The sequence below is a fragment of the Candoia aspera genome, chromosome 1, assembly GCF_035149785.1.
Source record: "Candoia aspera isolate rCanAsp1 chromosome 1, rCanAsp1.hap2, whole genome shotgun sequence".
Lineage (NCBI taxonomy): Eukaryota > Metazoa > Chordata > Lepidosauria > Squamata > Boidae > Candoia > Candoia aspera.
In genome coordinates, this window is record NC_086153.1 from 57,035,914 (window position 1) to 57,047,890 (window position 11,977).

General features: G+C 41.7%; 1 protein-coding gene across 1 annotated transcript in view; it reads right to left on the minus strand.

The window, feature by feature from the left end:
• PPP1CB (protein phosphatase 1 catalytic subunit beta) overlaps positions 1 to 3,611 on the minus strand; it is a 28,966-nt gene extending 25,355 nt beyond the window's left edge. Inside the window, exon 1 of the mRNA XM_063304573.1 lies at positions 3,263 to 3,611. Coding sequence (XP_063160643.1) covers positions 3,263 to 3,314 — 52 coding nt within the window. The 5' untranslated portion in view covers positions 3,315 to 3,611. The remainder of the gene's footprint in view (positions 1 to 3,262) is intronic.
• Between the last annotated feature and the right edge of the window lie 8,366 nt (positions 3,612 to 11,977).

Here is an 11,977-nt window from a genome sequence, read left to right on the forward strand (position 1 = left end):
CTTGAAACAAATTTCTGAAAGTAGAAATGGTAACTTTTTAAAAAATGCCAACACAGTATAACCACTGATATTAAACTTGAAAGCAAAACCGATCTTTACCTTTCTGTGTAAAATACACAGCCAGCTAGACCAACATCAAAGGACATCTTTTCCTTCTCAAGAACCAAACTAACCAAAATCTAAATGCTAAAAAGTTCTGATTCAGATAAAACAGCATAATATTATCTTTAGCCCTATACAGCACAATGGAAAAGGAGGCAAGTCTTTTTTCTATTTTCCCTGATCACAATTACATACCATAGTTAATGTTTCTGGATGGCTACAATCCTGAACAAAGCTGCTATAGGACAGTGCATATGTTGCATCTGGCATATATTTAAGAATAGCCCTGCTGAATCAAACCAGAAATCTCTCTAGCTCAGCATCCTGTGTTTTATGGTTATCAATTAAATGGCTTTAGGAAGACCACAAGCAAGTAATAGCTTTGTCTTGCTATGACAGCCAAAAGAACACTGCCTGTGAAAAGAAAAATTACATACAGCAATCACAGTTAATAGCTATTAAAAAAACTATCCTCTAGGAATTTAACTCTTTGAAGACCATTTAAATTAGTGGTTATTGACATACTGTGACAATGAGCTTAAAAAATTAATACATACTGTGAAGTAGTTTTTTTCCCTACTCTAATGGGCAATTCCATGGCATTCTGAATTTAAAATTATGATACAGAATTTCCTGAGTTTCTTCATATCATGTGTATGCTTATAATGCTCCTCCCTATTCCCAATTATACCACTCCATACTCTTCAGTTACCCTCAGACAAGTGATGCTTCAGTATCTTGAACATTTTGATTACCCTTTTCTGCTCTTCCAAAATAGGACAATCAAAACTGTAGGACAAGAAAATATTGAAGTTATTTTCCTGCTGATATTTATATCTATCAGTGGTGGTAGGAGCACTTGGGGCTGTGACTCCCAAGCTGGTAGAGTGGCTCCAACAGATCCAAGGAACAACATCAGAGCTTTTTGTCCAGAAGAGTGCAGTGCTAGGAACAACTAAGGTACTGTGCAGAACCCTCAAACTCCCAAGCCTCTGTTAGAGGACCCAAGGTTGAGGAAGACACATACCACCCATGGGGGTGAGCAGGGAATTTTATATAAAATCATCTTAATGCAACACCATTCACATCAAATCAGAGTGCCATCAGTCTTCCTTTCATAAAGGAGATCCTTGAAGGAAAAGTTTCCTAATTTCTCAGACTGTACCTTCCAACAGGCTGTATCAGCTATGAATGTGAAAAGTAGTAAATATAGAAAATAAATATGTTCACTGTTCTGAATTCCTTTTCAAAGCCAAGCTTGGAATAACATTTTTAGCTAAAATGTCTTGCTGTTAATTATCTTCAGTTAGCAGTAACAACTCACAACTAGTCACTTTATTTTCAGTATAGACACATTACCTTTCATTCAAAACATTTAATTAGTATCCCAAATATAAATTGTTGCATCAATCCAAAATCCTTAATTTGCTTCAGACTGCTACATGCCTGATAACACTGTCACTTTTTCTTCACATAGCTGAGGGATTTAGTAAGCTGGCATGGCTTGATTCTGTTTTTCTGCTTCCCTTAGCCTACTCATGTCTAAATCATGTGCTATGTGATGCCTATCCTCAGTAGATGGCATCTTGTCCCTATCTGCAACCCCAGAACAGCTGAGTTAGGCTTCTAAGCAACACTATTTAGAAAATACAGGTGGTGCCAATTGTGTTGGCTCCTCCCTATTATCAAACAGTTCACTCACAGAACCTAGAAATTTGCATCTGCAAAGCAGGCTGTTAAGCTTCTATCACAAGCAGACTCATGCAGGAAAGCTAATCGTAACAATCATCAATGAGAGTTAACAATGACTAATTGGAAGTGCACCAACATTCTATAGATATGTTACACTTTAAGTTACGCTAAAGTTTATACTATATCATGCATTATTTATAGTAAAGCAAATAAACAAATATTGTAAACTTTTTTCTACTGGAACTGAAATTACATTTTTATAGTAGAAATGACTATGTTTTGGTTGAAATTCAAATGAGCTGTTTTATTCTCCCATGTTATACAGTCCTTTAAGTATTTTATCCAATGTAAAAGCATCTAAGTAAAATGCAGAATTTTTAGGTGAATTACGAAGAAATATAGGAAATTCCAGGAAAATAGAACCAGATATCTACATGCATGGCAAGTAAAAAGTCAGATATGATTTCTAAATATATCTCAGCAGCTGTAAAGTGGAAAAAAGTTAATACAAATTCTCGATATAGTAAAATATTGGGTAACCATGAAAAACTCTTGAATACTAAGCTGAAGTAACACTAAGGTGGTGATTACACACTACCAATAGAGAAAGGCTGATCAATAATGTTAGCAATATTGTACTCCACAGTGCTAATAGCGTTATAGTATATATAGGTATATATGGCATTACAGCAGCTAAGAAGATTATAGCATCAGCTTTCATACACAGGGGTCCATTTCACCTGCTAGATGCCAGATAAAACAACCCATTATTTAGGCATTAGTGCAGAGAAGTCTAATACAGGGTGGCTACCCTTTACAACGGCCTACATACTGCTAAAGGTCCGTAGCAGCTATCGGGGTGTGGTGGGGTAGAAGCCAGCGATAGGGGGAAAAAAACCCAGCGGCTCCTACTTCTACCTACAGTACGCTTTTCTAGCTGACTCGTCGCTGTAGTAAAACGAGAGGTAGTACTGGCGGAGAGGAAGAGCGCGAAGGAGGGCTACCCAGAAAGCCTGCTGGAGAGGTGGGGAATCTTCCTGTTTGGGGAGCTCTGCAGACCCAGCCTCGCTTCGGGAGAGGTGGCGGATGGGCGACAGAGGGCCCCCGATGTAGGGAAGCGCTGCCGTTCCATCCACGTTCGAGCAAAGAGGCGGAACGTTTAGCGGGGCTTCCATCGGAGCGCGCGGGCTCGGGAAGGGAGCTGCATTCACAAGACGAACAAGGCCATTCGACCACCCTCTCAGCCACCTCCCCCGAAAGCAGAGGACCTGTGTTCGCGCACACGCATACTACACCCCCCACCCTTAAGCGCCCTTCGCCGAGATCCAGGCTCCCCGTCTCGCTTCCACCCTTGAGGGGAAGAAAGTGAAGAACTTCGCTCCCCGCGCTTCAGAAATACTGCCTCGTCTCTCAGTAAGGGAGTCAGATCCGCCCACCCCTCGGCGTGCCGCCGAACGCCAGCGCTCACCTTCCAGCAGCCTGGTGATAAGACTGTCCACATTCAGCTCCCCGTCCGCCATTTTGTAACCAATGGACTCGTCCCGGGCGGAAACACAGAAGGCGCTTCACCGAGGAGGAGGCGTTGTGGAAAGCAACAGCTCCTTCTAAGATCCCTCCCTCCTGGCCGCGGCTCAGCCCTCCCGAGCGCAGTCCCCGAAAGCGCCCAGCCCAGCGGGGTCCCCCGTCCTACTTTCTCCTTCCCCAGCGCCGCGGAGGAGGGAGGGGGAGCGAGAAGGCGACGAAAGCGAGACCGCTGATCCTCCTCCTCCTCCACACCCTCCTGCCTGCTTTAGGCCTCTCCGCGCAGGCGCTTTGATTTCTTTCCACAAGCGCGCGCCTCTTGTCAACAACTGCGCGGGAGTATCGGGTTCGACTCCGAAAAGCTGGAGCGGCTTCTAGGCCACCTCCCCACAGGGGAGCTTGCGCAAGCGCAATGGGCTCAAGGGCCGCCGCACATGGAGGCGATTTGCTCTGCACCGCCCTTTCCCTTTTTTGCCCCCGGCTTTAGTATCCTGGTAAGTGGAATGTGGGGCCTAAGCATTAAAACACCGACTTGGAGATGGAGCTGGCTTCCGCAGTGCTCACCTGCTGCAGAAGAGTTTATAGTTTTTCAGTATTACTCGCTCTGATTCCAAAATGTATCGGAAAGACCTGAGAAGGAAATCTCGGTAGAGCCAGCATCGCAGCTGATGATTCCCGTCTAAAGTTTTACTCAAGCTTGCGTACCGATCACTCAGAAACAAGCTCATGTTCTTTATTGCTTGTTTTCGGTAACTAATATTCCTTAGGTAAAGGTTTCCGTTGACATTAAGTCCAGTCGTGTCCGACTCTAGGGGGCGGTGCTCATCTCCGTTTCAAAGCCGAAGAGCCGGCGTTTGTCCGCAGACACTTCTGTGGTCATGTGGCAGCCTTGACTAAACGGAACGCCGTTACCTGCCCGCTGAAGTACCTATTACTCTACTCACATTGGCATGTTTTGGAACTGCTAGGTTGGCAGGAGCTGGGACTAGCAATGGGAGCTCGCCCCATCATGCGGATTCGAACCGCCGACCTTCCGATTGGCAAGCTCAGTGGTTTAACCTGCACCACCAACACGTCCCTAATATTCCTTACCCTTAATGTTTTTTCAGACAGAGTTTTGAACAGAATCTTCTTTTCTGGCTTTTCGAAAGATACTTGTGCTGAGCATTAGATAACCCCCAGGTTCTCTGGAGAATGGCAGAAAAGTTGGGTACTTTCATGTGGGCGCAGACTTAACTGAGATGCTTTGCAAGGAAAGTTGTTTAAGTAGAAAAGTGCTCTGCGTGCACTCAGTACACAATCTTAGATGTTTGGAATTCAGAAGTTACAACTTCAGTTGAATATTTTGTTAGTAAAAGCCCATGTGCTCTTTTTATTCAGACATCATACCAAAGCTTCCAGTTCTGCAAAAACTTTGGCTGGGATGCTCTTTACAGAGAGGATAGGTAAATGCTTGTCTTCTTCCCCATAAGCTTTGGAAACATTTCCAGTGCCTATAACACTACTGCTATATGTGATAAGATCCAATTTATATATTTGGAGATTTTCCACCATTCTTAAATGTAGCACATCTGGTACACTTTTCTTCCCTGCTCCACATTTTTCTTGAATTTAAACATAATGTGGATGAAGAGCTGCTGACTGTTTTATAGCTTTTCAACTGACCTAATCAAAATCCTGCCTCAGTATGGATTTGGGATACATTTTTCAGATGGGCAGCACAGCTTCTATAAAAACAGTTATCTTCTTGATTGCAAAAAAATAATAAGGGTGACAATTAGAAACCTTTAATTTTAAGAAACTACAGGTAAAAATGATTTGAAATCAGATATTTTGGAGAGTTTAAGAAAACCCAGTCTTCAGGAAAGTAATGTTAAAGGACATTTTTCTAAACAGAAACCTAGAAAGAGGCCATTTAGTCCATGAGTCTACCACTGTCCAGTAAATAGTTTCTTTCTTGAATTTCTCTTGTGATGGTTTCATAGATGCATCTATTTGGTTTTATTGGCAACAAAACAGTTTGCCTTTGCTTTCCTGTTCATTGCTGGATACCAAATTTTAAAAATCCCTGATTGATACTTTAAAAAGAAGAATCTGTCCATACGTACTTGACTTCAAAACAGTCTCCTTCCTCATTTTGCAATATGAGGAAATCATGTTTCCATTTAACATTTATTTCACTTATCTATAGAAGGGATGCTTGATAAAATTGCAGAAACAGAGTCTCTGCAGGATACAAAGGGTCTTTGCTTCATGTTACCTCTACATATAATCAAGACCATGAGAAGCACCATGAGTATAAGGCACTCCATTTATTGCCACAGCTAGCCAAAACTCATTCATCCTTGCACAACCAAAGCCAGCAGTGCACGTGTACAGTATCTGATAAACAGAGGCTGCAGGATAGACAGAGGCTCCTTATGTGTGCACTGATCTAATGAACACATGTTAAGGGCTGGGCCCACCGGAAGCTACAATGGCTCCACTGTAAATCTGTACAATTAGGATGACATAAGGATCATTGGGGATCCTGTGAGCATTACTGTTGAGGTTGCTACATTGGAATTTTCTCCCAGTGTTTTTATAAGGTTGCTGGTGATGAGTGAGAGTAAGTGTTGCAATAGGCACTGAAAAGCACTGAAAGTATGCTTAAAGAGACAATTTTATGTTAATACTGAAGTTCTGTATTTTGAAGATAGTATTCTGACCAGTTCTCACATTAATTCTAAATGAGGGCTGAAAAGACTTATTTACACATTTGAGCTTCCTTGTCTTCTCTATGATAGCATAAATAGAGTTGTGTATCTGTCCTAACAGCCAGGAACCATGCTGAGACAAGGAATAGGTCTCTAGTGTTTTATTACTGCTATATAACAGAGAATCCTAACAAACTGAAGAAGCGTGGGAAAAACCCAGACATATAAACCCCAAAGGCTAAGGCGGGCCCGATCTGTGTCTCTTTGAATGGCCGCCTAATTCCTCAGTACTACCCATGCACTTTACAGCCTGGATGGGAGCCTGCTGCTCGCCATCCTCACTCATGACAGTATCTGCAGGGAAATCAGTTTCATTTCTACTATTACAATAATTCATGTTAATCTTAGTGCACATACATAATTACATGGAAGTTTTTAACAGTTTATAGGTATGAATTGGTCTAAAACATACTTTGTTCACTAATTCTGTAAATAATAGAGTTGAACAATAAAAGAGAAATCAAGAGAAAAGAAGAAATTAATTCAGTTACTAGAGAATAAGATGGCCACAATTTTTACAACTCCAGTGCCTATGAATAGGTAATGATGGTATTATATAGCATTGTAAGATATATCTGTTAATATGCCGATAGTTGACACACCTATGAGGGCATAAATGGTCAGTTGGGATGTGGCTGAAGTAATGTAAATGGGTGAGGAATTTCATTAGTCCAAATAATTTAATAGAAAGTTATTGGCATGGTTTTTCTCATTACTATTTACTAAACAACAAGTATCAGTAATGTACTTTTCTACACAAACTTTAAAAATATGGTTCTATCTTTTTCCTACTTTTACGTGTCATCTTTTGTACTACATCACTTTTGAGGGCTATTCAGTGTATGTGTGTGCGTGTTTAAAATTATGGTCTCTCCTCTTCATCTAATTCAATTTCTTTTAAAATAGTCATCCTTCAACCCAGGAGAAAAGTAAATGCTGTTTTTTGTTCTGTTTTTTAGAGACTTGTGGATACTGAGCATAATATGCATTATGGTAAAGTTTGCTTTGAGGCAACTTGATTGCTGGTGACTTCTCAAGCATATTCACACAGTTTTCATAGCAGCAGTACAAAAGTGGTCTGCCGATACCTTCTTCCAGGATGTTCTTTTTACTTACCAGAATACTCTATAGTTGCAGGACTTCCTGGTGGTCTCTCATCTAAGTAATAACAAGATTCAACCCTATTTAACTTTCTGAGAAGAGCCAGTGTCTAAAGGATTAGGTTAAACATCCCCAGAAGGCCTTTAATGCCAGTGCCTAGAATTGCAGAATCATAGAATAGTGACATTTGAAGGAACACAAAATATCTCTATTGAAACCCTCTGCAATATGCAAAAAATGAATCAAACCATTCTGAAGAGTTACCTATCCAGTCTTTTCTTTAAAATCTCCAGAGAGAGAGAACACATAAACTCCATAGACAGACTGTTCCACTGTTGAACAGATCATATCATAAGGAAAACCTTCCTTATATTTAAGTGAAATTTAGGTAGCTACAACTTGAACCCATTACTTCTGGTCCTAATTGCTGTGGCAATGGGAAATAGGTGCTTATCTTCTGTATGGCAGCCTTTTATATATCTGAACACTGATTCCAAGCCTTTCCTCAGCCTTCTTTTCTCCAGACTGAACCTTCAGCCTGTCCTCATATGCCATGACCTCAGTCCTTTTATCATGGTTGTCCCTTTTCTGAACCTGTTCTAACCTATCAATAGCCTTCTGAAAATGCAGTGCCCAGAGACATGCACAGTACTTCAAGTGTGCTTTCACCAACAGAGAGTGCAGGGGAAGAAGGACTTTGCATATCTTTGATACAGTATTTCTTCTAATGCAGCCCAGAACTGCATTTGCCCTTCTAGTACCTTCTTGCACTACAGGATCAGTTTGTTGTCAGTTATCACATCCAAGTCAGTTTCTGACATGCTTCCAATCTGTGAATCCCCCCGTCTAGTACTTGTGTCTTACACTGTCCCTTCCTAAATGTGATACCTGAAAGTTTTCTCTGTTGAGGAACACCTTATTTCTCTCAGTGCAGTTTTCTAAATTGTAAAAATTAGATTGTAATCAGTGTGCAATTATGTCAAGCTGGGTGTTAGCTAGATCTCCCAATTTTGTATCATCTGCAAATTTGATAGGATCCCATCAATCTCATTACCCAGGTCATTAATAAAAATGTGGGCTATTACTGGGCCCACATGAGATCCCTGTATAGATACTACTCTCCAACTTGATATAGAGCCATTAATGCTGATTCTCCAAGTATGTTTAATCAGCCAACTATGGCTGTATTTAATTGAATTTTTACTTTTAAATTTTTTTCAATACTTTAAGCTTTTTAAATAATAGAATGTTAATAATTTTAGTCATATTATATAAATATCACTGCATTGAAATCTGCATCTAAATAATAAAATGTATCACGATTTATCTTCAGCAAAGGATCGTTACCTTGTCGTGGTGCTGGAGCTTGAGCACCTCAATGATGCCATGAGCTAAACCGTGAAGGGCCACCCAAGACGGGAAGGTCATGACAGAGAGGTCAGACTAAATGCGATCCCTGGGGAAGGTAATGGCAACCCACCCCAGTATTCTTGCCATGAAAACTAAATGGATCAGTACAACCAGAGATATGTCAGTATACCATCGGAAGATGAGACCCCCAGGTTGGAAGATGGTCAAAATGCTACTGGGGAGGAACAGAGGATGAGTTCAACTAGCCCCAGACGTGATGATGCAGCTAGCTCAAAGCCGAAAGGACGGTTAGCGGCCGACGGTGCTGGTGGTGAACGGCGAATCCGATGTTCTAAGGATCAACACGCCATTGGAACCTGGAATGTAAGATCTATGAGCCAGGGCAAATTGGATGTGGTTATTGGTGAGATGTCAAGATTAAAGATAGACATTTTGGGCATCAGCGAACTGAAATGGACTGGAATGGGCCACTTCACATCAGATGACCACCAGATCTACTACTGTGGACAAGAGGACCACAGAAAAAATGGAGTAGCCTTCATAATTAATAGTCAGGTGGCTAAAGCAGTGCTTGGATACAATCCAAAAAACGATAGAATGATCTCAATTCGAATTCAGGGCAAGCCATCTAACATCACAGTGATCCAAATATACGCCCCAACCACAGATGCTGAAGAAGCTGAAGTAGAGCAGTTCTATGAGGATCTGCAGCACCTACTGGACAACACGCCTAAAAGAGATGTTATTTTCATCACGGGAGACTGGAATGCTAAGGTGGGCAGTCAGATGACACCTGGAATTACAGGTAAGCATGGCCTGGGAGAACAAAATGAAGCAGGACATAGGCTGATAGAATTTTGCCAAGACAACTCACTGCATAACGAACACTCTCTTCCAACAACCTAAGAGACGGCTTTATACATGGACTTCACCAGATGGACAACACCGAAATCAGATTGACTACATCCTTTGCAGCCAAAGGTGGCGGTCATCTATACAGTCGGTAAAAACAAGACCTGGAGCTGACTGTAGTTCTGATCACGAACTTCTTCTTGCACAATTTAGGATCAGACTAAAGAGATTAGGGAAGACCCACAGATCAGCTAGATATGAGCTCACTAATATCCCTCAGGAATATGCAGTGGAGGTAAAGAATTGATTTAAGGGACTGGACTTAGTAGAGAGGGTCCCGGAAGAACTCTGGACAGAAGTTTGCAACATTGTTCAGGAGGCGGCAACAAAATACATCCCAAAGAAAGAGAAAACCAAGAAGGCAAAGTGGCTGTCTGCTGAGACACTAGAAGTAGCCCAAGAAAGAAGGAAAGCAAAAGGCAACAGTGATAGGGGGAGATATGCCCAATTAAATGCAAAATTCCAGAGGTTAGCCAGAAGAGATAAGGAATTATTTTTAAACAAGCAGTGCGCGGAAGTGGAAGAAGACAATAGAATAGGAAGGACAAGAGACCTCTTCCAGAAAATTAGAAACATTGGAGGTAAATTCCAGGCCAAAATGGGTATGATCAAAAGCAAAGATGGCAAGGACCTAACAGAAGAAGAAGAGATCAAGAAAAGGTGGCAAGAATATACAGAAGACCTGTATAGGAAGGATAACAATATCGGGGATAGCTTTGACGGTGTGGTCAGTCAGCTAGAGCCAGACATCCTGAAGAGTGAGGTTGAATGGGCCTTAAGAAGCATTGCTAATAACAAGGCAGCAGGAGACGACGGCATCCCAGCTGAATTGTTCAAAATCTTGCGAAATGATGCTATCAAGGTAATGCATGCTATATGCCAGCAAATTTGGAAAACACAAGAATGGCCATCAGATTGGAAAAAATCAACTTATATCCCCATACCAAAAAAGGGAAACACTAAAGAATGTTCAAACTATCAAACAGTGGCACTCATTTCATATGCCAGTAAGGTAATGCTCAAGATCCTGCAAGGTAGACTTCAGCAATTCATGGAGCAAGAATTGCCAGATGCACAAGTTGGGTTTAGAAAAGGCAGAGGAACTAGGCACTAAATTGCCAATATCCGCTGGATAATGGAAAAAGCCAGGGAGTTTCAGAAAAACATCTATTTCTGTTTTATTGACTATTCTAAAGCCTTTGACTGTGTGGACCATAACAAATTGTGGCAAGTTCTTAGTGGTATGGGGATACCAAGTCATCTTGTATGCCTCCTGAAGAATCTCTATAACGACCAAGTAGCAACAGTAAGAACAGACCATGGAACAATGGACTGGTTTAAGATTGGGAAAGGAGTACGGCAGGGCTGTATACTCACCCTACCTATTCAACTTGTACGCAGAACACATCATGCAACATGCTGGGCTTGAGGAATCCAAGGCTGGGGTTAAAATCGCTGGAAGAAACATTAACAATCTCAGATATGCAGTTGATACCACTTTGATGGCTGAAAGCGAAGAGGAACTGAGAAGCCTTATGATGAAGGTGAAAGAAGAAAGTGCAAAAGCTGGCTTGCAACTAAACCTCAAAAAAACCAAGATTATGGCACCCAGCTTGATCGATAACTGGCAAATAGAGGGAGAAAATGTAGAAGCAGTGAAAGACTTTGTATTTCTAGGTGCGAAGATTACTGCAGATGCTGACTGCAGTCAGGAAATCAGAAGACGCTTAATCCTTGGGAGAAGAGCAATGACAAATCTCGATAAAATAGTTAAGAGCAGAGACATCACACTGACAACAAAGGTCCGCATTGTTAAAGCAATGGTGTTCCCTGTAGTAACGTATGGCTGCGAGAGCTGGACCATAAGGAAGGCTGAGAGAAGGAAGATCGATGCTTTTGAACTGTGGTGTTGGAGGAAAATTCTGAGAGTGCCTTGGACTGCCAGAAGATCAAACCAGTCCATCCTCCAGGAAATAAAGCCAGACTGCTCACTTGAGGGAATGATATTCAAGGCAAAACTGAAATACTTTGGCCACACAATGAGAAGACAGGACACCCTGGAGAAGATGCTGATGCTAGGAAGAGTGGAGGGCAAAAGGAAGAGGGGTCAACCAAGGACAAGGTGGATGGATGATATTCTAGAGGTGACGGACTCGTCCCTGGGGGAGCTGGGGGTGTTGACCGACAGGAAGCTCTGGCGTGGGCTGGTCCATGAAGTCACGAAGAGTCGGAGGCGACTGAATGAATAAACAACAACAATCAAGATTTATAACACTACAGTTAAAGGGAAAAAACTGGCTATGTTCCAGTAAACTTTTTTTTTTACCTTAGTCTCTCATGGAACGCTATCAAGTTCTCATGGAACCCTAGGGTTCCACAAAACACTTCTGAAAAACCCTGCCTAGACAGGCAGCTTCAAATAAAATTCCATCTCTTTGGTTTTAGTTGTTACGAAAGGTCCGTAGACCAAAATTTAATTAAAATTCTGAACTGCAAATATCTGTTCCATAAGTAACTAGGAG